The 27,062-nt window shown below is 40.7% G+C and overlaps 2 protein-coding genes across 4 annotated transcripts in view; one reads left to right on the forward strand and one right to left on the reverse strand.

Moving 5' to 3' along the window:
• Nucleotides 1–379: 379 nt before the first annotated feature.
• On the reverse strand, nt 380–13,513 carry LOC137502827 (acylphosphatase-2-like). Of its 3 annotated transcripts, XM_068229887.1 has the most exons (5): nt 13,406–13,513; nt 13,203–13,316; nt 13,065–13,081; nt 11,544–11,653; nt 380–931 (listed from the first exon to the last, which is right to left on the reverse strand). In XM_068229887.1, exons 2-5 carry the CDS (start codon nt 13,258–13,260, stop codon nt 817–819), a joined length of 300 nt encoding a protein of 99 aa, XP_068085988.1. In that variant the 5' UTR covers nt 13,261–13,316; nt 13,406–13,513; the 3' UTR covers nt 380–816. The 3 variants fall into 3 exon arrangements, with proteins under 3 accessions (XP_068085988.1, XP_068085987.1, XP_068085989.1); XM_068229886.1 differs by lacking the exon at nt 13,406–13,513 and having other exon boundaries at nt 13,203–13,386; XM_068229888.1 differs by lacking the exons at nt 13,065–13,081; nt 13,203–13,316.
• Nucleotides 13,514–13,573: 60 nt separating this feature from the next.
• The window catches only part of LOC136876209 (cell growth regulator with RING finger domain protein 1), a 464,094-nt gene continuing 450,605 nt past the window's right edge, over nt 13,574–27,062 (forward strand). The window contains exon 1 of the mRNA XM_068229884.1: nt 13,574–13,843. Coding sequence (XP_068085985.1) covers nt 13,734–13,843 — 110 coding nt within the window. The 5' untranslated portion in view covers nt 13,574–13,733. The remainder of the gene's footprint in view (nt 13,844–27,062) is intronic.

Below are 27,062 nucleotides of genomic sequence, written 5' to 3' on the forward strand. Positions count from 1 at the left end.
CTACCACTGTGAAACTTCATGAAAGCACCTCAATTCGCAAGAGTCACCGCGTACGGAAGAGATGTTTATTGCCAGGCCTTGAAGTGGGCGCATGCACGGCAGCCATGCTTAACCTGCTTACCCCTTGCGCCTCTTACCCCGCATTCCCGCAACTTCTCATCAGACGACGACAGTATGTCCCGCCAACACATGGTCATCGCTTTTTTTTCTCTTTCGTAAATCTTTTAATTTCCTTCTAGATCCAATTCCGACATATATGTTTTATAAAAGAAGAAAGAGACTATACTGTACTTTTTTTTTTTAAACCAATCAAAGTGTGTTACACCTTTAGAATTTTCTGCTCATCAAAATATGAATGACTATCAATTAATAAATGTCAAACAATGCATAAAATTTCTTTTATTCCATCAATACACAAGTAATACAGTGTGTGTTTTACTGCAGCTTCAGCATTTCACTATTCTGAAAGTTGCTACCAGACCATACAACACATTTATGACTAGAACTGGCAATACAAAATATTTAACAGGAACAATAAAGAGTTTGAGCATGGAAGGAGGAAAACATCAGCTGCCTCATAACAATCGAGCATCTCACCATCTTTCAAGTCCATTAATTTAGTCATTTCTGCACGTCACTTTCACTCTGGAAGATGACTCTTACTAAATACACAGTATGTTACTAATACTTTTTAATACTTATTTCCTAATGCCAATATCAAAAGGGCACTGAAGATCAAATTTCCAGAGTTAAACAGTGAACTATGTGTCAAATGGGGACGACTTGGTAAACATGTTTGCAAGGTGTGTCACTCCATTAATGGCGTACGGTGAAGTCGGTGAAAGAGTAGGCAGAGATTTCTTTCTCATTTCGGAATTCGGCTTTGTCGATCCGAGAATTCTTGCTGCCTATGTTCGACAACCAATATTTCCTGAAACAGATATCAAATTATGTTCAATTAAATATACAAGGTAAAAGAAAATGAATAACATAAGAGGGCTGTACAAGAAAAAGGATAGGTGATGGTGGTAATTTTTGTCTTAAGACTAAGTACAACTAGGACACCATCTTCTCTGAACAAGTGGAAGTTGACTGAATAGCCAGCATTGAAGCCTTAAGTTCAGAGGGTCCCGAGCTTGATTTCTGCTGGGTCAGGGATTTTAATACAGTCTGATTAATTGTTCTGGCCCGGGGACTGGGTGTTTGTGCTTGTCCAAACACTCTCCTCTTCATATTCATACAACACGCCACACTACCAACCACCACAAAGAAACACAATAGTGTAAGAAGTAGTGTCAAGCACTGGGAATACTTACGTTGTGGTGTGAATTTGTATACAATGATGCTGGAGTTAGAATGTTAAACTAGTAGTATTTCTTGAAAAATTATTTATGAGACACCTCTATAGTGAAATCTACAGTATATCTAATGTCTGATGCAGAACAAGCACTGACTTGTTGTAGGAAGCAGGCCATGTTGCTCGCTTCCTACAACATTAGAAGCGAGTCTCATAAAAAAAAATTCTCCTTTTTAATTTATTTTCTGTATGTTTATTCATTTCTGGCTACCATTTCCAGATTTACTTCCTTGCCTGAGGTCCTAAGTCAACTAAAAGACATCATATTATGACAAGATCATCATAACCATAATTTTTGTTTATGTATTTTAATGTTATAATAATTATTCTTGCAACAGTCTTTGTCTGGTATACATTTATTTTAGTTATCACATAGTCCGGCTCAATGGCTAAATAGGGCCTTTGGTCACAGGGGTCCCGGGTTTGATTCCCGGCAGGGTCGGGAATTTTAACCATCATTGGTTAATTTTGCTGGCACTGGGCTGGGTGTATGTGTCGTCTTCATCATAATTTCATCCTCATCAAGACGCGCAGGTCGCCTACGGGAGTCAAATGAAAAAAGACCTGCATCTGGTGAGCCAAACATGTCCTCGGACACTCCCAGCACTAAAAGCCATACCCCATTATTATTATTATTATTATTATTATTATTATTATTATTATTAGTTATCACATAATCTGTTTAATTTTTATTTGGCTGAAGATGGCCACTAAGTGGCTGAATCTAGTCCCAAGACTGATGTTATATTATTTACTTGATATATTGTATTGAAAAGGTGGACCCTCTGGTCAATTTATTTCTTATAATTGCACTTCAATACGGAACAAAAACGAAATTTATAGCTTATAACCACATGATGCCTCGTAATCTGCAGGCCTTTGGGGCCTTTGAACAGTGATCCTTTGTTGGACTTTTATTGTGATATTTATGTGGTTGAAAAATCCCCATAAAATTGAGATTTATTGGAAATAATTGTGTTTATTTATTTATGACTTATTGCAGAAGAATAGACCTTTGAAATGATAACTTTCATTAAAGTTTGTAACATAATTACAAGAGAAAATAAATTTTAATATTGCAGAAAATGCTTGGTTTCCAGGGACATGTACACTCAAGTTCATAAAAACCAGAACACTTTGAAAGACTAGAGATAAGAAGTTCATATATACAGGACATGTACATTAGTATGTTCTGAAGAAATGATTTGAATTTGAACCACATTGGCCTGCAGGTTCAAGGTCCACATCGATATTTTGGCGCACCACTGCCGACTGGTCAGATGTGCCTCCAGCTCTTGTTGTCACTATAAACCGAAGGTAATGGATCAGTGTGACTTGAGCAGACGTGCAGGATGCCTCACAGATGTATGCGAGAACCATACCGCTAAATGAGTGAGTTTGAAAGAGGGCGCATTATTGGCACGAGAGAACGTGATGCATCCATCCAGGAAATTGCTGCTCGTGTGGGATGAAGTGTGTAGGCAGTGCAACAGGTGTGTAGAGAATGGATCACAGAAAGCCATAAAACAAGAGAAGGTGGGTCTAGTCGCACCACCCAGACCACCCCCCCACCCCCCCCACCCCTGAGAAGATCGACACCTCATCCGAATGGCATTGCAGGACAGATCCGCATCCTCCTTGGCTCTGGTGGAACAGTGTAACACATCATACACTATCAGGAGTGACAGTCTGTCTGTTTATTACGGTCTGGGTTACTGGCACGTCATCCACTTTCCACCTAGACTAATGTCCATAAACATGCTAGACTGCAATGATGTATGGAACAATGTCACTGGAGACAGGAATGGCAGCAGATAGTGTTTTCGGACAAATCCAGGTTCTGTTTGTTTGAAAATGATGGCCTCATTTTGGTTCGCCACAGACATGGGGAGAGGTATCACATTGACTGTATTCGCACAAGACATACAGCGCCAACTCAAGGCCTTATGGTGTAAGGTCCTATTGGGTACAACCACAAATTACAGTTGGTGTGTGTCCAGGGCACTGTGACCAGTTTGATCTATGTGAATGACATCCTGTGACCCGTAGCTATGCCCTTTCTGCATGACACCCCAGACGCCATATTTCAGCAGGGCAATGCGCCACCACATGTTGCTGTACGAACACGTGCCTTCTTGTTGTCATACTGTTGCCCTGGCCTGCCCGATCACCGGACTTGTCGCCAATCGAAAATGTGTGGGATATGGTGAAACGGTGGGTGCGGTGCTGTGATCCAATGCCAACCACCAAAGATGAACTGTGGAACCAGGTGAATGCAGCATGAATGGCTATACCCCAGTATGCAATTTGCGCCTTATACGCGTCGATGCCATCACGCATTGAACAAGTTATCAGTGCGCATGGAGGACCCAATACCTACTAGGCAACAGGACACTTGCTGAACCTAGGTGACTGAAATGCTAATCGTTTCTGCAGAACATACTTTGAATATGAACTTCCTATCTCTAGTCTTTCAAGGTGTTCTGTTTTTTATGAACATAGTGTACATAAATATGGTCTGGTAGTGAGAGCGTTAAGTCGTGCTCCGGACTGAGGGCCGTTGCTTTAATAACTCTTACCATAATCATATTGAATGTTTTGGAAAGATAGTGCAGCAGGACTTCCATTTCCTTTCTACGTCACAGAGTGGGAACCATTGAGGCTGCTACACCTGTGCTTCCTATGTCCACTGTAGTGCCGCTAGTGAAGTTCATCCTCACATGCCACTACATCGTACTGTTGGGCCTGCTGCCCTCTGGCAGGGAATGTCCACTTAACCAGAGTACAGGGCTGCCTCCTCCGTGGAGGACCCCTGGAGAGAGGGCATCCCAGTATTATATTAAGTATTATTAAGCCCCTAGAAACTGGGGTGCCACATATCGAATTAAATGGAGGACAAGATGCAGAATGGTGGACTGCAAACCTTGACAGGAATAATGCCCAGAAAGAAAAAGAAGTATCCATATAGCCATGATAACAACCAGTTATGTTTCATAACGATTCAAGTGACTGCATATCAATGGTTTGTAACTGACAGTCAACTGTACATTACAACAAGCCAGTACTTTAGCATGTGGCCGTGTATGTGATTCAAATTATACAGGCACAATTACAGAATGGTTGGAGAAGATACAAGTGATAGGGAAGAGGAAGATAGTAACATATAAAGTGGTCATAATACCAATACCGAGACAGAAGATGGAGAGAGTAGTCGTTTCATTGGAAAATGAGGTGGAAGAAAGCTAGCAGCAATTGAAAATGAATGCTGTGAGCATATTTTTTGGGAAGGAAGAGATGCAAGTGGACAGCTCCAGATATTTCACAGAAAATCCATGCACTCTGTCACAATATGCCGTATAAAGAAAGATGGGAACATGAAAAGGAACACACCACAGAACTAAAAACAAATGATAGGTCAATGTGGAAAGAGCAAACAACAGGAGGAGACAACTAGAACTAACATGAAAACACACAAGGACAATCCCGACTACTTCATAAAATCCTGTTTTCAAATAAATGAGCTCATTCTTCATCAATCACAATCTTGCATCTATTTCTTCTCAGTCCCTGATGAGGTTGGTTTTGTCAAGTTTTACGGATTACTAGAGATGAAAGGCAGAAGGATTTATACTTGAAAGTCAGACTATGCAGTGGAAGTGCTGCCATCTGAGGGAGTATGGAGTTACCAGATCTACAATGAAGTTATTTGGGAGTTTTAGAATTTCTATGAATTCTCTAAATTTTCTTTGGCGAAAGAGACAGAGGCTAAGAGCTTGGTTAATCAAACGAGACAGGATGTCTGCAATGTGACGTGTGTTCATCTTTGGCTGAGTTCAAGAGCTACTAGAAATGTGTGGGTGTGTCTCTAATGTGTTACATCCATTTTGTTGCTATGGAATGGCCCATCTCTTCTAGACCCCTCCACAGATGCATGGTATTCTGTATACTCCTTCTCATCAGAGCTTGAGGATGTCTTTTATCCTTCAGATGAGATCACATACCTTCAATCCAGAGCTGAATGATGTATATTTTGTGTTTCTTCAATACTTTGGTTATCCTCTATGTGACAAATTTTACATAATATGGTAGATAAGCTTTGTGCTTCCTGTCTTCCATCGTGTGTGAGACATGTTTCGGTTTGAGTATGATGGCTTATTCTATTTCACAGTGGGAGAAGTTATTTCAATGGAAAATGGTATACAGAATATCATGTCTCTACTAACTCTTTACCGTGGTAAGATGGTAAATGGGGTAAAAAATCATGCTGTAATTTTCACCAAGAGGAAGAGTCTTCTCAGTTTTAATTACCATGTTAGTCGCTTAAGTGCGGCCAGTATCCAGTATTCGGGAGATAGTGGGTTTGAACCCCACTGTCGACAGCCCTGTAGATGGTTTTCTATGGTTTCCCATTTTCACACCAGGCAAATGCTGGGGTTGTACTTTAATTAAGGCCACGGTCACTTCGTTCCCAGTCCTAGCTCTTTACTGTCCCATTGTCGCCACAAGACCTATCTGTGTCAGTGCAACGTAAAGCAAATAGAAAAAAAAAAACCTGTGTTGATGGAGTGAAAGTACCTCATGGGGACACTGTACGTACCTAGGTGTTCACTGGGGTAAATTTTTAAAAAAAGTTGTTAATAAAGATATATGGAGGTAAAAAATGGCAAGATTAAAAGAACAGACAAGTTCAAATACCTGGTGAATGGATCCAACTCAATGGAATGGATAAAGAGGCAAACAAGGCAAGAGCCAGAAAATTAGATCTGGCCTACAAGCTAACACAAAACAGGTATAACAAAAGGGCAATATTGTACGAGACCAAAATCTGACATTGTAACTCTGTAATAAAACCGGAAGAACTGTACGCTTCAGAGTGCCTTATTTTAAATAAAAAAGGAGAGCCGCAAGAACTCGAAAAGAAAGAAAGGAAGATTTTGAGGAAAATTCTGGGACCAAAGAAGACTACTGATGGAACTTGCAAGAAAAGGAGAAATCAGGAGCTCTACGAGTCCACTGAAAAGATCATGGACACAATGCAGAAATGAAGGCTGAAATTCTACAGACACCAAGTAAGAATTTATGACAAACGGCTGACCAAAAGGAGTTAAAGGCCATCTACAAGTGGGTAGAAGATGTCATAAGGGATGGAGAAGAAGTTGGAATTACACTACAGATGATCCACAATAGAAGAGAGTTCGGAAGACGAGTGGACAGTCCAAAATCATTTGAAGAGAAACCATTAAAACGGAGGCCCGAATGGATCATTTCCGAAGAGGAGAGAAAGATGAGAAGCGAGAGAATGAAGAGACTTTGGCAAGAGAAGAGAAGAAAGGCCAAGATGCCTTAAGTTCTATGCGGTCCATAGATGGCCAAATTTGGAAAAGAAGAAAGGTTACAATCGATTCTAGGTGAAATTTCAAAACCCTTTAACATCAAAACTGGAGTCCGACAGGGGGGTGGATTATCACCTATCCTTTTTAATTGTGCCTTAGGAAAGGTCATCACAGAATGGAGAAAAGCCCTCAAAGAAAAGAGAATCCAAAGAGGACTCAGTTTCAGGGAATCTAAAATTAGATTTCATTTAGATTTCCTGACTTTTGCAATCCTAGCATTGCCCATTAAAGCAGCTGACCAAAAGACTGAGGAACTATATCATCAGGCAGGCAAAATAGGACTCAAGGTTTCAATTGAAACAACAAAATATTAAGGACAGTCCATCTAAGATAAAAACAACAAAGTACGATGTTCAAAAGGTCAAACTTTCAAATATTTTGGAGAGTGGCTAGATATGAGAAATAATGAGAAACAAGGTGTGGAGGCAAGATTCATTTTATGTGAAGTCAGCTTACATGAAGATTCTTGAGACATACAATAAGACAGCAATATCATGGGGATCAAAGAAACGATGCTATCAGACAGTTGTAAGAGCAGAAGTTTTATATATGCATCAGAAACACCAAGCTTGAGAAATAAAACCTCAAAACAAGAACTGGAGGAACTAGAATGAAGGATAGGGAGAAAGATCTCGGAACCCATTATAAAGGAACGAAAATGGGAAAAATATTAAGTGCATAACAAAGTGGGCAAAGTATCAGACATCATCGGGACAAGAAGGCTGATTTTCTTCAGTCACATGTTACGTATGTCTGTTAGTAGGCTGACAAAACAGATTCCAACATAAGTTTGGAATCTCCCAGGCAAACCTGCAGACCTAGATGGCACCAAGCAGTGGCTGACGATTAAAGAGTGAACAAGATGTCCTCGATAGACACATCTTTAAACAAAAAATCCACGATTGGGCGGTACCTGAAGGTGACGTCAAACCAGCCAAACGACTTCCCTAGTCAAAGGACAACAAAAATACTCACATTAAGAGAATGGTTTACGGTTTTATTTTTACAAGTTGCTTTACATCACACTGACACAGATAGGTCGTACGGCAACGATGGGATAGGAAAGGGCTAGGAGAGGGAAGGAACCTGACATGGCCTTAATTAAAGTATAGTCCCAGAATTTGCCTGGTGTGAAAATGGGAAACCACCGAGCTTGATAGCTGCAGTTGCTTAAGTGCGGCCAGTATCCAGTATTCGGGAGATAGTAGGTTCGAACCCCACTGTTGGCAGCCCTGAAGATGGTTTTCCGTGGTTTCCCATTTTTACACCAGGCAAATGCTGGGGCTGTACCTTAATTAAGGCCACGGCCGCTTCCTTCCCACTCCTAGCTCTTCCCTGTCCCATTCGTCGCCAAAAGACCTATCTGTGTCGGTGCGACGAAAAAAAAAAAAAAAAAAAAAAAAAAAGGAAACCAACGGGAAAAACCATTTTCAGGGCTGCCCTCGAATACTGGATACTGGCCACACTTAAGTGACTGCAGCTATCGATATTAAGAAAATGAAAGACATGTGGGCAAAGATACATAAACATGGTTGGAAATCTAAATCAATATTGTCCAATGAGTCCATAAGGATGTTAAAGATTTCTTCATATGAATATGAGGGTATATAGGGGTTGTAGTAAGAACGTGAAGGAGAAGTCGAATGAGTCACTGTTATTTTTTTTAAATTCGTGCGGCTATTTCTAGCCGAGTGCAGCCCTTGTAAGGCAGACCCTCCGATGAGGGTGGGCGGCATCTGCCATGTGTAGGTAACTGCGTGTTATTGTAGTGGAGGAGAGTGTTATGTGTGGTGTGTGAGTTGCAGGGATGTTGGGGACAGCACAAACACCCAGCCCCCGGGCCATTGGAATTAACCAATTAAGGTTAAGATCCCCGACCCGGCCGGGAATCGAACCCGGGACCCTCTGAACCGAAGGCCAGTATGCTGACCATTCAGCCAACGAGTCGGACAGTCACTGGTATGATGACAACAATTAGAGTATGGTGCAAGTTTGGGACCCTTCCCATAATTACTTGATTCAAAACCTGGAAAAGATCCAAAGGAAAGCACGACGATTTGTTCTGGGCGATTTCCGACAAAAGAATAGTGTTTTACAAAGGAAAAAGAAAAATATCTTAAAAGAGTAGTGTTAAAAAAATGGTGCAAATTTTTGGCTGGGAATACTCAGGATTAAGGAGACAAACTGCTGGTAGTGATGAACTGATAGACTAAACGGTAGGGCCTATGTTCTGAGCTGTCAGTGGAGAGACGACATTAGCAGATGAATAAGCTTGAATGGAGTTTTTAAAAGTAGAAAAGATCAAAATATGAAGGTAAAGTTGAATTCAAGAGGACAAACTGGGGCAAATATTAATTTACAGAACAAGGAATTACGGACTGGAATAATTAACCAAGGGAGATGTTCGATAAATTTCCAACCTCCTTGAAATCTTTTAAGAAAAGACTATGTGAACAACTAATAGGAAATCTGCCACCTGGGTGACAGCCCTAGATGCAGATCAGAGGCGACTGATTTGATTCAATGACTTGAAATCAGCCACAGGCGAACACACGTTCTACTGCAGACATCCCATCCTGTTTAATTAAACCAAGCTCGTAGCCTCTAACCATATCCTTTACCAAAGAAATATTGGAGAAGCCATAGAAATTCTGAAACACCCAAATAAATTCAACAGAGATGAGAATGTCTCAAAACGTGCATTACAAGCACAAGGCCCTACACTACCCCAGATGGCAGCACTTTCACTAAACTGTCCAACCTCCAAATATAAAAAACATCTACATTTCAGCTCTGGTAATCCGTTAACCATAACAATGTGACTACAATGATGACGAAACATTGGTCACTCAATAATCCAAGACATGACACAATAGCCCGAAGCACCACAGACAACAGAACTATGATGTTACGAGGATGAATTGAAAATCGTGGGCAGTCTCAAGCTTAGAATTATGTAGCGTAGAACAGCCATTCGCAAACTGTAGTCTGCGGACCCCCTGGAGGGGCCGTGATGATAATCCAAGGAGTCCGCAATAACAATGTACACTGTAAGTATTTATTTTAAATTTAGGAACATATGTCTTCACTGTTGTATCACTTACATACAGTATATGTAAGGTAATTCTTGGCCGATGAATGGTACAAGTTGGCAGTATCTTATGATGACCTTGTATCACAACTCCAGTCTCTGATCGACTTTTAGGTCCACAACATCCACTATACCCTAAAATTTCAAGAAAGGAAATACTACGTTTAATGTTTTTCGTGACATCTTTCCTGTGTGAGTGTACCTTTTCTGCTTTCACATAAATGAAAACAAAGTACAGAAACGGAACTAATGTTGAGGCTGATCTTTGGTTCGGGTGACCGCGCTTGGAAAACAGCACCATAGATCCAACAACTTTACATGTGAATTTACTCAAGTAAGTTTCCAGATCCAGACTTATGTACTTATTAGCCAAGTGTAACAATGTCTTATAATTTCTATGCATATATCTATGTATCTTTATGTAAATGAAGTTAAATTTAAATTTAAAGGAAAGTAAATTTTAGTTCTAAATTATGCGAATACAGTCAAACATGTTAACATTTTTTAAAAATCTGTTTTTTGTTCACTGAATTCAGTACAGTGTTATGTTCTGTGGGGTATAGTGCGCATTGGTATCACCCAAATATCACTATAAAATTTGTCACAAATGGAACACAATAATTGCTTTTACACATATCAAGTGAAAAATCTGCAGCAAATTAAGAAATATTTGATTTTTGGAGAATAGTATGTATATGTACTTTACCACTTTACAAGTACATTTGGTGTTGCGCTCACAGTGACACACGTATGTCTTTTGTTTTACACTTTCAACAATTTTGTGTGTGATATCTGTGTTCACTGAAGTTCTTTGCTTTCGTTTCATTGCTTCACTTGTCAATGACATAATTTCATGAATTATATCGTGATATGCAATATTTAATAGGCGACAAAATGGTATGGCCAATGTACATCAGAAAAATTCAGTGGACTAGTGATTTATTGGTCCAGGGATCGAGCTACTTTCGTTCGAACAGAAATAAAAATATTTATTGGTCCAGGGATCATGCTATTTTTCTGTTGACCTCCATTTTGCTGTTTGAACTGGACGCTCTAGTCATATGGACAAAGATAATGAGAATCTACAGACATAGCACTCCCATTCCACGGTGCTAGCCCTGGACCTGAAGAAAGTAACAAAAGACGGCACCAGCAGCGGAGTACGACATAAACCAGTCCTGTCTACAAGCCTTAAGTATGTTTTCATATTTCTCAAATAACGACGGTATTTCTTAATTTGCCGCAGATTTTTCACTTGATATGTGTAAAAGCAATTATTATGTTCCATTTGTGACAAATTTTATAGTGATATTTGGGTGATACCAATGCGCATCGTACCCTGTTCTGTGGCTAGGGGATCCTTTGACGTGAATGTGATATTATAAGGGGGTCCTCAGACGCAAAAGGGTTGGGAAACCCTGGCACAGAAGGTTATAAGCAGTTAAAATTTAACCTGCAGGAGAACAGTGAAAAGAAATGGCTATGAGAGTGTCACACAGAAAAACAAGTATTTTTCTGTTTTCCATGTGTTCCTTATCAATATGCCACAGCAGCCCCCACAACTCTTTTCTAACAAAATGCCAGCGAGTGCACCAGCCCTCTTCATAGCAGGACGGGGGGGATCTTTCTCAAGATTTGCTATAAGCAATTCTTCCTCATAATTTTAACACACTCACTGGATTATGGAGAAGCTGTAACTTACATTTCGTCCACTTTGCTCGGTTCTCCTTCAAGCTGGCCAGTCACAGTGCCTCTCGAAGTGTTCATGCACCATCCTCGAAGGCCCAGTTTCTTGCCCTGCATCACAGTGTTCTGTAACAGCAAATTAGAATAAAATATGAAAAACTGTAAAACACTGAAGGCTCATACTAGCCCATAAACATATACTGCATACACCTTCATATTTATCTTTACTTTGTTTATATCTTGAAATAAAACTTGGTTTAGGCAACAATACTACTGCAACAATTCACAAAACTCTCCCGTGCATAAGATTAAGTGTGAAATCTTGCCACTGTTGCTGGATCAGTGTAGTGAGGAGTGTGATTTAATACCTTTCAGTTTTGTTTTTCTCCTTTTTACAATTTGCTTTACATCGCACCGACACAGATAGGTCTTATGGCGACGATGAGATAGTAAAGGCCTAGGAATAGGAAGGAAGCGGCTGTGGCCTTAATTAAGGTACAGCCCCAGCATTTTCCTGGTGTGAAAAGGGGAAACCACGGAAAATCATCTTCAGGGCTGCTGACAGTGGGGCTCAAACCCAGTATCTCACAACTGCGTACCCCTAACCGCATGGCCAACTTGTCCAGTCCTTTCAGTTTTGCTAGGCATTATTCATATTGCAGTAGTATCAATAAATCAACTGGAGCTACAGTAAGATGTTAAGCCACATCATTAGTCAAAGAACTGTGATGATAAATTCATGTGAAATGTCAAATTATGGTCTCTTCCTTTGCTTTGTTTATGTTTTGAGTGTATATTAATAAACAATCATTTTGTTTCTCAGTCTGGTTCCTTAGCTGAACGGTCAGTGAACTGGCCTTTGGTTGAGAGGGCCCTGGGTTCAATTCCCAACTGGGCTGGGGATTTTAACTGTGTATGGTTAATTCCTCTGGCTCGAGGATTTTTTCCCTGTTTGTGTGTGTGTGTGTGTGTTTGTCTTAATACATGTCTCTTCATCTACACACACCACACTACCAACCATCAGATGAAGAACATGCACAAGTCAATACATACTATATGGTTGGTGTCGGGAAGGGCAGCAAGACGTAAAACTGGGTCAAATCCACATCCAGTGCCGATCTCAATAAATTGGGAAGAAAGCCAGGAACAAGACCATTGGTCTCTTGCTAGGAATAACAGGTTACACCTCGTTCAGGTCATAGTCACTTTCTAGGAATAAGAGGTTACATCAGGTTACACCTCGTTCAGGTCATAGTCTCTTGCTAATAATAAGAGGTTACATCAGATGTAAAAGTGGGTGGGTGTATTAACTTATCACCATTCGTTCGATAAAAGAGGTTAGACTTCATTCAGGTGTGTGTATAATTATTTCGAGTTGTCAGTGATAATCACTGTTCGAGATTTTTACTCAACTTTACCCTGAATAGACGTTGTCAGGTATATTTTTAACATGCCAGTAGATCTATTCGAACAAGTCAGATGAAGTTAAGCCAAAAAGTATTTTATAACTACACTGAGGTTATGAGGTTGTACATACCTTTCTAAAGAACACACCTGAAATAAACAAATAAAGGGCATTTTAGACATAGAATTACCATGGCACTTCACAACTAAGATAACTTCAATATATCATTCTGTTATTATGTGTATCTAATTTAAATGGTCACAGCGACACCTTGAACTATTCCAAATACTTCGAAGTCCAATTTCACTAGTTTCTTATTAGATGACATGTTACAAAAATCTTGGTCTGTGCAGAAATCTTCTTCTTGATGTGCGGTATGTAACCCTAGCAACAAGACAAACACAATAAATTTTCCGTCCGGCATTGAAGTTTGAAAACCAGATTTGAAAATGTCATGGAAATTCTATACGTACGTCTAGTGATAGTTTCATGATCGCTTGTATCTCTGTAAAATAGCTGTGACCTCCAGGCACGTTTGGTATACCATGTCAACCATGTAATGTTGTAGTTACTGAGATGGGCAGTAGATAGCGCGTACGATGCAACATATGACGTTCCCAGAAATGGAGGACAGCTCGTTGGTGGAGTTGTGGAGTAGTTCTGGCTGAAATACTTTCACATTCGGCAGTCGGCTTCGAGATGCCTGCTAAAATGCTTATACCGCGAAGTTCCGTGTGTGTTTAGGGCTTCCTCGAGATTTCCATCAGTGCTTACAGTTTTTTTATATAATAAATTTTAAGAATGATGGTAGGGATGACAGCAATGCTTGTGTCTGTGGCAGAACTGTCAAACATTTTTTCAGTTTTAGCAGTTTTGATCTGTTTTTGTGCCATGGTCCTGTTTATAATGAGGTGAGTAAACAAACATTTCATATTTAATCCCTAAGTTAATGGTATATGCTTGCGTTATTTCCTGTTTATTTGAAGTAGAGAATTTTGTGTCTGTTCTTAGTTTATGTGGATCATATGATCATGAAAATTGTAAACAATAATTGTGACAGTTCGTGCTGAAAATTGATTGAGTAGTTACAGATGTCTTGAAAAGCTATAATTGTATTCACGTTCATTTCTCCTCAGAAAGTCACCAGATACTATTATTTGCTCTAGTTTTTACGATATTCCGAAATGCTATTGTGATGTGAAACATGTAAAGGCGATTTGACAGGGAGCGAGGCATGGGCACAGACAGTGACAGATTTGCATTGGTTTTATCACAACAAGATCATTAGTGAATTCGAATAAGTGTATGTGTTTTTAAAATTTTGTGATCATCTGTTCGTTTCTGCTGATCGTGTTTATCATTTTCAACTTGGCATTTGCATACGTCAGTTTCTCCCTGTCTATTTCGACTTTATATTTAAATGTAGCCCTTGCATATAATTGCTATGAATATTGCTTTTCCACTTCTCATTGGCGGAAGCTAGTCTCGCCAGTCTCATTACGTGTTTTTCCAATCCCCCACTTCCACTCAGTTTTACATAGAGAAATTTGAGCTTGTGCATACCGTACTTCTAACATCTTATTTTCTCGACAGTAAGAGGTATATTTTAGATCTTGTTCGGTGACTGCAGTGTGTCATAACTATCAAATCTCGTTTTGAATTGGGGCTGTGAGTTCCAATCCTATGTAAAGTACAAGACGAAAACAAAATATGTAAATAAGAATGACCCTCCTGACACATAGGTAATTACTTTTTAAACGGAGCTGGTCATATGTCCTTGTGACGGCGACGAAGAACGTCAGTGTTAGGGGTTGATCTTTTTTTTTTTTTTTTTTTTTTTTTTACGTCGCACCGACACAGATAGGGCTTATGGCGACGATGGAACAGGAAAGGGCTAGGAGTGGGAAGGAAGCGGCCGTGGCATTAATTAAGGTACAGCCCCAGCATTTTCCTGGTGTGAAAATGGGAAACCACGGAAAACCATTTTCAGGACTGCCGACAGTGGGGTTCGAACCTACTACCACCCGAATACTGGATACTGGCCGCACTTAAGCGACTGCAGCTATCGAGCTCGGTTTGATCAATTTCATTTTTGTATCGTGTGAAATGGTTTATCGGTTCCGCAGTAAAAGTAAAAAAGAATAGCTTCTGTGCGTATGGTACAAACATGGACAAAATAGGTTTTGAACAGCTATTTCGAAACAAATGCTGCATGATTAATTTCGTGTTAGGAAATAGTTCTGCCAAGTCTTCCTATTATTAATTGATATAAACGGAGAAAGCACGTTGCTTTGCTTATCGTAGTGATAGTATTAACGCTACTTAAGTTGTGCCGAATCACGCAATGTTATCAGGCTGCACTTGTGTGCTTCCTGCGTTATCTCCGGCAGTCATGTAGCCTATGCAAAACCGCTGTTGAGCCATGCAGCCTATTCAGTTTTTGACCAAGTTCTTTATGCATTTGTAAAACTGCAACAGTCCGCCTCTGTGGTGTAGTGGTTAGTGTGATTAGCTGCCACCCCCGGAGGCCCGGGTTCGATTCCCGGCTCTGCCACGAAATTTGAAAAGTGGTACGAGGGCTGGAACGGGGTCCACTCAGCCTCGGGAGGTCAACTGAGTAGAGGTGGGTTCGATTCCCACCTCAGCCATCCTGGAAGTGGTTTTCCGTGGTTTCCCACTTCTCCTCCAGGTGAATGCCGGGATGGTACCTAACTTAAGGCCACGGCCGCTTCCTTCCCTCTTCCTTGCCTATCCCTTCCAATCTTCCCATCCCTCCACAAGGCCCCTGTTCAGCATAGCAGGTGAGGCCGCCTGGGCGAGGTACTGGTCATTCTCCCCAGTTGTATCCCCCGACCAAGAGTCTGAAGCTCCAGGACACTGCCCTTGAGGCGGTAGAGGTGGGATCCCTCGCTGAGTCCGAGGGAAACGCCGAACCTGGAGGGTAAACAGATGATGATGATGATGATGATGATGAAAACTGCAACAATAGTCCGCTATTGCCTCTTACTATTGTCAGTATTCTTACTATTGAAATGCCGGATTTTAACCTTGTTAAAATGATTATTTAACGTTCAACTGATCTTACACTAGTCTTTTGCATTAAAATGCCCACGTCTCTGTAAGTTATCCGTAATGGGCCTTTGCCTACCAAGCGACCGCTGCTCATCCCGAAGGCCTGCAGATTACGAGGTGGAGCATATGGTCAGCGCGACGAATTCTTTCGGTCGTTATTCTTGACTTTCTAGACCGAGGCCGTCATCTCACCGTCACATAGCTCCTCAACAATTGTAATCGGTAATCACGTATGCTGGGTAAATCTCGAACCAACCTTCAGATCCAGGTAAAAATCCCTGACCTGGCCGGAATCGAATACCGGTCTCCGGGTAAGACTGCCAGCCAGTTGCGCCAGGATCCGAACCTCCAGCCTTATGCGCAAACCAATTACGCCGCGCAAGCAGTCGCTTGTGATACCAGACCAATAAAAATCAACATGTATACCGGTATATGTATTAGAGGATGTCTTAGAACGTTTTGTGATGCCATCGTCACATGTCGCTCATAAAGTTGAAAAAGCAGCGGAATCCCGTGAAACGTTAGTAAACTTTTTTGTTTAGTACAGTATTTTCTTTATTAAAAAAAAAAAAAAAAAAAAAAAAAAACCCAGCATCATATATTTATATTTACAACTTATAGCTCGGGAACTTAGTTTTTGTGTTAGTCTTAATATACGTATTCAAATACATACAACCCATCACGCAGTAGTTAAAAGGGCGGAGGCATCCAGCCGTAAAACTAGGCCAAATCCATTCAAAGTGCCAACACCAGGTAATTGGGAAAGGGCCAAGGAGAAGTATCCATATTAAATATTACTGTTGGATTATGCTTAATGATAATAAATACCTATCTGAAACACGATAAGAAGATAATATAATATGCAACGTGTGTGACAGTTTGGATTAGAATGCAAATGTATATTCTGTACATTCATGACTGGATGGAGTAAAAGTCTTACTTGTCCAAATGTTGCACAACCGCATTATAATCTTTGTCAATAAAGGACTAGCAAAAGTGTTCCTGAAACGCTCATGTTGTGTGCTAGCTTTAATATTTTATGGAAAGGCATTTAAAACATTCTATACTCTTGCAGCTAGATTTCAATTCGAAAAGTATAAGCTTGTGGCATACGGGTGTCAGCAAAACTCTTTCTCTTGTATTGTAGCAATTGAAAATTTACCTTGACCGATAGAAAGAATATTGTTGCGAGGAAGTATGGTAGGAAATGTATCGAACAATTCCGTTGATAAATTATTAAATTCCCATACACGTCGTCTTATAAACGAATATCTGTCCACCGGGCTGAGTGGCTCAAACGGTTGAGCCGCTGGCCTTCTGACCCCCAACTTGGCAGGCTCGATCCTGGCTCAGTCCGGAGGTATTTCAAGGTGCTCGAATACGTCAGCCTCGTATCGGTATGTTTACTGGCACGTAAAAGAACTCCCGCGGGACAAAATTCCGGCACCTCGGCGTCTCCGAAAACCGTCAAAATAGTAGTTAGTGGGACGTAAAAACAATAACATTATTTATTAACATCTGTCCCAATTTGTCCTCCTGAATTCCAACTTTATTTTCATGTTGTGATCTTTTCTGCTTTTAAAAGCCCCGCTCAAGTTTTTTTTGCAAGTTGCTTTACGTCGCACCGACTCAGATAGGTCTTACGGCGACGATGGACAGGAAAAGGCTAGGAGTGGGAAGGAAGCGTCCGTGGCCTTAATTAAGGTTCACCCCCAACATTTGCCTGATGTGAAAATGGGAAACCACGGAAAACTATCTTCAGGGCTGCCGACGTTGGGGTTCGAACCCACTATCTCCCGAATACTGGATACTGGCTGCACTTAGGCGACTGCAGCTATCGAACTCGGTGCTCAAGCTTATTCGTCTACCCTAATGTCATTTTACACCGACTCGGAATATACCACGCCGTGGAGCATAAAAATTGCCCTTAAACACGTTGGTAACGTATTACTCAAACAGGAGGTGGCTACACACCTGAAGGGAAAAAATGACTCATTAGACTTGTATCCATTTACTTTGATAAGCATAACACGTTTTAATTATCTGTGTGTTCATTGTTGAGTGTAAGGACCTATACTTTGTGTTAATTTTAATGTGTACTAAGGGAATGCGGCTGATGATGTCAACATAGGACGAAACATGTCCCGCAGTGTTCATGTGAATATAAGAATAAAACAGTTGTAGCCCAGACGGCAGCGCGTCGGTCTCTCGCCGCTGGGTTCCGTGGTTCAAATCCCGGTCACTCCATGTGAGATTTGTGCTGGACAAAGCGGAGGCGCGACAGGTTTTTCTCCGGGTACTCCGGTTTTCCCTGCCATCTTTCATTCCAGCAGCGCTCTCCACTATCATTTAATTTCATCTGTCGGTCAGTAATCATTGCCCCAGAGGAGTGCGACAGGCTTCGGCAGCCGGCATAATTCCTATCCTCGCCGCAAGATGGGGCTTCATTAACTCCATCCCTGACCCGGCCACTAACTGAAAGACAGGTTGTAGGTTTTCATAAGAATAAAACAATCAAAGGATTATTTGTTGTGGTGGAAAGGTGGATCTTTAATATTTAAATATATATATATATTTTTTTTCGATAGGTTTTATACAATGTTTTGAGGGGGTGTGTGTGTGTGGGGGGGGCGGTGTCCAAATATAATTTCTGCATGTGGGCTCGTATAATATTACCTAGTTACGCCTCTGAATGGCGCACACCTTCGGATACGATCTGTTTAATTTTTTACCTCTCAGTATTTGAACGAAATCTGTGACTCGCGTCCCCTTGTCAGCGTAAGTTTGATTCCTCGTTCGTTAGAATGCCGTGTGCATCGTTGAGGTCTTTCTTTAAGGTTGTGCGTCAGCGCAGGCTTCTTGATATCACTTGATGATCTTGTTTTTTGTCTTTCGTGTTACAGGAAGCTATAAAGTGCTTGGACGTGCTGTTGACTTAAACTGTTGCGCTGTGCTTGTCACTGTGCTCTGAAGTGCCATTAAAAGAAGAGATTAGATTTATTATCACTGCGGTAATTGTGTTGTCGGTTACACTTTGTGTAGGTGTGATATTCTGCTGTACTGCGAGTTCCCCTTCGTCTTGGTAACCTTTCATAAATGCTTATTGCCGAGCGAGTTGGCTGTGCGGTCACGGGTGCGCAGCTGTGAGTTTGCATTGTGGAGATAGTGGGCTCGAACCCTACTATCGGCAGTCCTGAAGATGGTTTACCTTTACTTTCTGTATGCTTTTTTGCTTAAAAACTCGCACATTCTGCACTTAATCCGTTTATACAGTCTAATATCTGGGAACTAGAAAATAGGTGCAATGAGTATGGTATGAAAATTAGCCTCTCGAAGACTAAATTGATGTCAGTAGGTAAGAAATTCAACAGAGTTGAATGTCAGGTGGGTGATACAAAGCTAGAACAGGTCGATAATTTCAAGTATTTAGGTTGTGTGTTCTCGCAGGATGGTAATATAGTAAGTGAGATTGAATCAAGGTATCGTAAAGCTAATGCAGTGAGCTCGCAGCTGCGATCAACAGTATTCTGTAAGAAGGAAGTGAGCTCCCAGACGAAACTGTCTTTACATCGGTCTGTTTTCAGACCAACTTTGCTTTACGGGAGCGAAAGCTGGGTGGACTCAGGATATCTTATTCATAAGTTAGAAGTAACAGACATGAAAGTAGCAAGAATGATTGCTGGCACAAACAGGTGGGAACAATGGCAGGAGGGTACTCGGAATGAGGAGTTAAAGGCTAATTTAGGAATGAACTCGATGGATGAAGCTGTACGCATAAACCGGCTTCGGTGGTGGGGTCATGTGAGGCGAATGGAGGAGGATAGGTTACCTAGGAGAATAATGGACTCTGCTATGGAGGGTAAGAGAAGTAGAGGTAGACCAAGACGACGATGGTTAGACTCGGTTTCTAACGATTTAAAGATAAGAGGTATAGAACTAAATGAGGCCACAACACTAATTGCAAATCGAGGATTGTGGCGACGTTTAGTAAATTCACAGAGGCTTGCAGACAGAACGCTGAAAGGCATAACAGTCTATAATGATAATGTATGTATGTATCATCTATATTAGCAGTTTCCCGCTGGCTCCGCCCGCAATGTACAATTTATGGTGTTGTTCGTTACTATCCTCACGAATGTATTTGCAAAGTTCCGACTTAATGAAATAAAGCACATGATCTGCTGCGGTAATAGAATGTAATATTATGTCAACAAAACACTTGAAAATACATCACCCAAAGAAATTGAATTAAACGTTCCTTGGAACAACACTACGCGCTGAATTGTTGAAAAGTCCTTGAAAGATCTTCGTCATGGAGACAAATGTACTCATAACTTTTCTCAGAATCTAGCAATTTAAGTAGTTATTACCTCAAAAGAAAGCGCTTGATCCACTGAGTGTTTTTAGACCAAAACGAACCGCGTGCCTCAATTAGAACGAAAGATTTAATTGCTTCAATGAGAAAAAAAAAATGTTGAAGAAATGGGACGTCAGATTGAATGTGCACTCATAACTTTCCTCAGAATCAACCAATTTGAATAGTTAAGAGCTAAAATGAAAGATCTTGATCCACTGAGTGTGCTTAGGCCAAAACGAACTCCGTACCTCGATTAGAGCCAAAGATATGATCGCTTCAAAGAGATAAAAAATTGAAAAATTCAAATAATTTGAGGAAGGCGAAAGTTAAGTGATTTACAGTACCTGGTGACAAATCTGTGCATGAATACCTTTCAGTTAAAAAAATGAAGGAAATCGACCGGATAGAATGGCCGTACTGACTGACTTTAGTTTTCATCAATTTTTTTAATGTATAGATTGTGAGGGTTTGTTGCATAAACCTTATTTTTCAATTTTTCCACAAAATAAATAAAAATCGCACACCGTAAGATCTGAGGATCTTGCGGGCCACAATGGTTTACCAATTACTCTGTTGTCATAGGTTTCCTCAATTAAAGTCAATGGCTCGTTAGCCGTATGCGCGGTTGCCGAGTCTTGCTGGATATGTCAAGATTGACATTCATTGTCCGTCATTTGTTAAAAGTGGTACGAGAATGTCATTCCTATATCTCCTTCTTTTTTTGTTTTTTTTTGTTTTTTGTTTTTTGTTTTTTTTGTTAATGGCTTTACGTCGCACCGACACAGATAGGTCTTATGGCGACGATGGGATAGGAAAGGCCTAGGAGTTGGAAGGAAGCGGCCGTGGCCTTAATTACGGTACACCCCGAGCATTTGCCTGGTGTGAAAATGGGAAACCACGGAAAACCCTCTTCAGGGCTGCCGACAGTGGGATTCGAACCCACTATCTCCCGGATGCCAGCTCACAGCCGCGCGCCCCTAACAGCACGGCCAACTCGCCCGGTATTCCTATATCTCTGCCCAGTGATTCTGGTTTCAGAAATATAGACACTATTATCCTGTCTGCGCTTACTGCGGCCAACACTCCCATTTTCACACTGTAGATGAACTCAAAATATTACGAGAGAAATTGAGGCTATCTTGGTAGATTAAGTAATGCGTATGGATGAAAATTTCCTTACATGAAGCCAGAAATGCATAGAAGTGGGTGGAAGACATTTTCAACATATTCTGTGACAAGGTGAGAAAGTATTTTACTTTGATTATGCGTTATTATGTGTGTTCGCTATTTACATGCGATTCATACGGGCGCTCTCCCGGCCCCAAGCTCAGCGAGTTATGTGCTCGTCTGACCTTCAGCTCGCCCATCTATCCGCTGCGCTGCGCCGGCCGTTTTTGAGTGAAAGCACCCCGCCTTCGTGATGTACAGGCCGTACTGTACCTCCGATGACGTCACACAAAAAGGCGAACTGTTTCCTCCGTCCGACCCGTGTAATGCAAGGACGTGATGCGTCTGTACCTTTTGTAATTATGAAATATTTACAAATGTTGTATTAATATTACAGGTGAGATCACTAAAACCTATAATCGCATCATAAGTCGTAAGTTAGGTTATGTAATTTTAGGAGAAGTAGGTTTGAAGTGCGATCTACGCGGTCAAAGCTTGTGTTTCACTCGTCAATGTACCCAACAAATAATTATTATGCATTAATACAAATATGGAGACAACAAACGTGCAATAATAAATTTTACTTCTATACCTCTAGATGGCCATAAATACAGTAGCTTTCTTGCTTTTTTTTTTATTGTAAACACTTTTGGCAGTATCCTTCGAGTACTTCCTTGAGACCCTTTCTTCAATACAAATATTTGTATCACTTTGTTTAGGAATAGCCCATGTTTTCCCAAATATTAATGCACTGATCATCCAGATCTATTAGTTACTTCCCACATTCACGGAATCTGCCGAGGAATGGTTCTTACTCGCATTAATTTTGGGGAGAAAAGGCAGCGCGTACTCAACATTACGAACCCAAGAAATAACCGTATGAAGGTTCCATTGGTTACTGTCCACTTTTATACTTGTTCTGTACCAACAATAAAAAGCTCTGCTGTAAATCTGTGAAACAAGAAAGTCAAAAGCAGAACTCATCATCTGCTCTGGAAAATGAGTGAAATATACACCTTTATTCTTCGTAATAGTTATTTTTTCGGTTGGGATTTTCGTTTTTCTTAAAGGTTACCTGCCTCTATACGAAGAAAATGAAAATGTTAATGTCTATTTACTTGTATAGTTGTATTTTCGCCGTAGTACGCATAAGTTATCAGCGTTGTGGCAAATGCGAACTTTCGCACACTGTATTTAAATTTGTACCATATTATATTTCCACAAAAGCGTGTTGTACGATAACAATTAAATGAATAAATTACACGAGAATTATTACGTCCCTAGAATTTACATTATCTACCACGTGAAGATATCATGCCTAACCTAAACTATGAGGACTCATTATCTTAATAACAGCTGTTTACGTAAATCCTGATGGGATTTAAAGATAAAAACGTGCAATATACTTAAATATAAATTTTTGTCTCTCAACGGTCACAATTATCCTAAGAATGCCCCCAATCCTTATGGATTACATTCACAAGTACAACTTGTAACATTCACTTGGCTCGCCTCAATCGTTCAGCTGATGGGCTTGGCGCGCTTTCTACAGTACGGCCTGTATATTACGAAGGCAGTGGTGAAAGACCCTGTAGTTCTACACCAGACAATCACCGGGGCTAAAGCTTAATCACGCCGGCCGGCTTCGTGCTCAGTCCTGGCCCTCTTCTAATCCACGAAGACAGAAAACCTGTATGTGCTAGTGCTGCTGCTGCTTCTTCTTCTGGTGCAGTCTCTTCATGGAAAAAAAAAAGCTTTCCTATTTTGTGTTTTTTTGGCGATCAGAGTTGATCGTGACCGAAATAGGTTGCTTCACTACGTTTTGCGAGGGTTAAGAAGACCTCACATGATTTCACGGGTTGATGGAGCACCCCCTCCTCATTGCTACGTTAAACTGTTAGAAATAATAGAAAACAGGTCACTGTGGTAGCGCTGAAGAGATGCGATTTTGACCAAATCCGGCAAGCAAGCTGGACAAACATTAGGGGATGATTCTATCTGGGATTTTTATAGGTTAGAATGCGTACTAATTTGACTAGCAGCAGTGTCTTCTAGTACGCTTCCGTAATGTAGCGAGAGGTTCCAATAGGCCGTGCAAATTTCATAGCAGAACCGTTGTGCTGGCTAGAGTATACTTCTTACTCCCTTCAGTAAGTTTGCGTTCTACCCTAGTATTGCCTAAACATTCGGTGTCCGGACATTTGCGGTCACTGAGATATGTTCGTGCCGGGGTTGGATCGGCCGAAGAAGTGCGGTCAACCAAAATATTGTGTGTACTCGAGTTGGGAGGTTGTTTATGAAATAACCCATAGGCTTGCAGAAACTGCAATAACACCATAATTTTCCTAGTTTCATTTCACGTTAGGTCATGTAGGTTTGGAATGTATAATTTATTATTTTAATATTTTTTATCGCAGATGGAACACAACCTTAAGACATTGCTTCTCAAAAACCTGCCATGATTTTGGAAACATAAAATTCAGCAATTTATAAACAAAGTATGAAATATCCCAATATATATTGTAATAAAAGTTGGATTCGATCAGATGTCGGAAATTTCGATATAGAATGTTTAAGTCTCTGAATAATGTGCGCGAGAGAAGTGTTATTCTCGAAGCGAGCGAGCAGCCAAGTGGAATGGTCGTTACCTGTATCTGTTTATCGGGAATTACGAATAGATTTTGTTAATGGAGTGAAAAAATAAAAATGTACTAGTCAGTATGGGCTGCTAAAACTTCTGTTACTCTCGTCTAGTGGATCATTTATGTCTATTTGCAAAACAGCGCTTCCTCAAAGAAGGTGCCAGCTTTTCAAGTTTTACGCACAGCTTTACTTTTGATCTCCAGCCGGGCTGGGTGGCTCGGGCGGTTGAGGCGCTCACCCCAACTCGCAGCTTCGATCCTGGCTCAGTCCGATGGTACGTCAGCTTCGTGTAGGTAAATTTACTGGCACGTAAAAGAACTCTTGCGGGACTAAATTCCGGCACATTGGCGGCTCCGAAAACTGTAAAGTAGTTAGTGGGACGTAAAGCAAGTAACATTTAGTATTATTATTAGTTTGATCTCAAGCGAAATTCGCTGTCAGAAATTTGGTGGGAGCCGAGATCTTTAGTAGGGATTTATTTTTTATTAATTTACATTTTATGGCCTTCATTGGGCCACTTTAGTCAATTTTTTAAAGAGAGTTCTGCAACTTTTTGTCAGCCCAATCATTACTTCTTCATTCTCCTGGATCTTTTTCTTCGTCTGAAGTCTCCCATACCATTGTCCGTCTGTTGATCTCGGTTTGTAGTCTGGTTTGTTTCTTGATTTTGTCTTTTGTCTATTGTAATTTGTAGTTCTCTCACATCATCTTTGATTTCAATAATCCATCTAATGTTGTTCTTACTGTTCCGTAATTTTTCAATAATTCTTATTATTTTATTTTATTTTATTTGGATGACCTCCATCTCACCGTGGTGACTGAGGGCCAAGCCGACAAACTTGACCATATCGGTCCTTAATTGGTCCGTATTGACTCGTAATAACAATAATGTACAACGGGTGATTGTTTGGTCCGCCCTCTCAATATATTATTAATATTTGAATAATTTATACGTACATGTTTCGGGAGCCTTAACTCCCTTCGTCAGCGTATTTACATCAAAATCCCGCTTAAGTGCGGCCAGTATCCAGTATTCGGGAGATAGTAGGTTCGAACCCCACTGTCGGCAGCCCTGAAAATGGTTTTCCCTGGTTTCCCATTTTCACACCAGGCAAATGCTGGGGCTGTACCTTAAGGCCACGGCCGTTTCCTTCCCACTCCTAGCCCTTTCCTTTCCCATCGTCGCCGTAAGACCTGTCTGTGTCGGTGCGACGTAAAACAACTAGCAAAAAAAAAAAAAAAAAAAAAAAAACAACAACAACAAAATCTACCTTACCCAAGTCTCAAGTTAGTGACTGGCCGGCAAGCGGATAGTTTTCCTCCGCCTTATCATTTTACGTAAGTCCTAATATTTTATATCATGAAGTATTTGAATATATGTTTTAACTGGCTAAAATAGCTTTTCATTCTTTATTCTTTTTTATAGTACTAGAGGAGCATTTGAAGAAACATAACGGGAGGTTTGTTCCGCTCTGGTTCAAAAAGTCCGGTCCTGCAACAATCGAGCAAACGTCACCTGCCCTGACGGCACAAGCATGGCTAAATTTTTGACCATATCAATGCAACCTATATGGGTATTAACTTCAAAGGAAATCAAATTGGACGATAATATGGTAGCTTTGTAGTGGCAGCAACAATACAAGCAGTGACGAGTAACACTTTATCAGTGGCTGACTCAGCTAATGGATCCATCCAGGGTGATGATACACGTTGTATGAGTGTAAAGGATAGGAGGAATGAGTGGACGATTCAAGAGTGTTTTTAAATATGTTCCATGTCTTAAGTGCTTGGGTTACAACATGCATTATTATACAAAAAACGCAAAGTGTACATATAGTGTTCTAGAGTTGAGGTTACCGGGTGAGTTGGCCGTGCGCGTAGAGGCGCGCGGCTGTGAGCTTGCATCCGGGAGATAGTAGGTTCGAATCCCACTATCGGCAGCCCTGAAGATGGTTTTCCGTGGTTTCCCATTTTCACACCAGGCAAATGCTGGGGCTGTACCTTAATTAAGGCCACGGCCGCTTCCTTCCAACTCCTAGGCCTTTCCTATCCCATCGTCGCCATAAGACCTATCTGTGTCGGTGCGACGTAAATCCGCTAGTAAAAAAAAAAAAAAAAAAGAGTTGAGGTTATACAGGACATTGCTTAATGTAATATGATAAGATGTTGTATCTTGAGACTTGGGTAAGGTAGATTTTGATGTAAATACGCTGACGAAGGGAGTTAAGGCTCCCGAAACATGTACGTATAAATTATTCAAATGTTAATAATATATTGACAGGGCGGACCAAACAATCACCCGTTGTACATTATTGAGAGCCAAGCGGTGTAGTGGTGGTATTTAATGTCCCGGGAGAACGAACTGCACTGATGAATTAAAAAAATATTAAGAATACAATACGAAGAAAATTGCACAAATGTGGAGTAAAATGACATCAAGGTGATTCCACAAATGCACCCAGATTCTTGGTGTAACTTTGGAGCAGAGGTGAACAGCAGTTTCCGTGCGTTTGGTCCGATATTTCAGGGCTGATTTCTGTGATGGGTTAAAGGAAATGATCTCTTCAAAATACTTAAATTGAATGTTATTATTATTAATTTTGGAAGCAGTAGAGAGCATTCTTTTTCGCTCTCATCATTTCCTCATCTATAGCGAACGCTCTTTCAAACACCAGTCGTAACAGTCATTGTTGTACGGCTGCTAATTACTTTACCAAAGCACTCTACGTTGTTCTTTCCTATCACCATTTCTCTTGCAACACACTGTTCAAGGTGACGCCTCTGCTTTTACTGCACTCCCCCACAGTGTCCTTCCATGTAGGTCTAGGCCGGTCTTTAACCCACTTTCCTATCATTGTTTCCTTAAGTATCTGATTTGGGTATCTTTTCAC

Source organism: Anabrus simplex, chromosome 12 (genome assembly GCF_040414725.1).
Source record: "Anabrus simplex isolate iqAnaSimp1 chromosome 12, ASM4041472v1, whole genome shotgun sequence".
Classification (NCBI taxonomy): domain Eukaryota; kingdom Metazoa; phylum Arthropoda; class Insecta; order Orthoptera; family Tettigoniidae; genus Anabrus; species Anabrus simplex.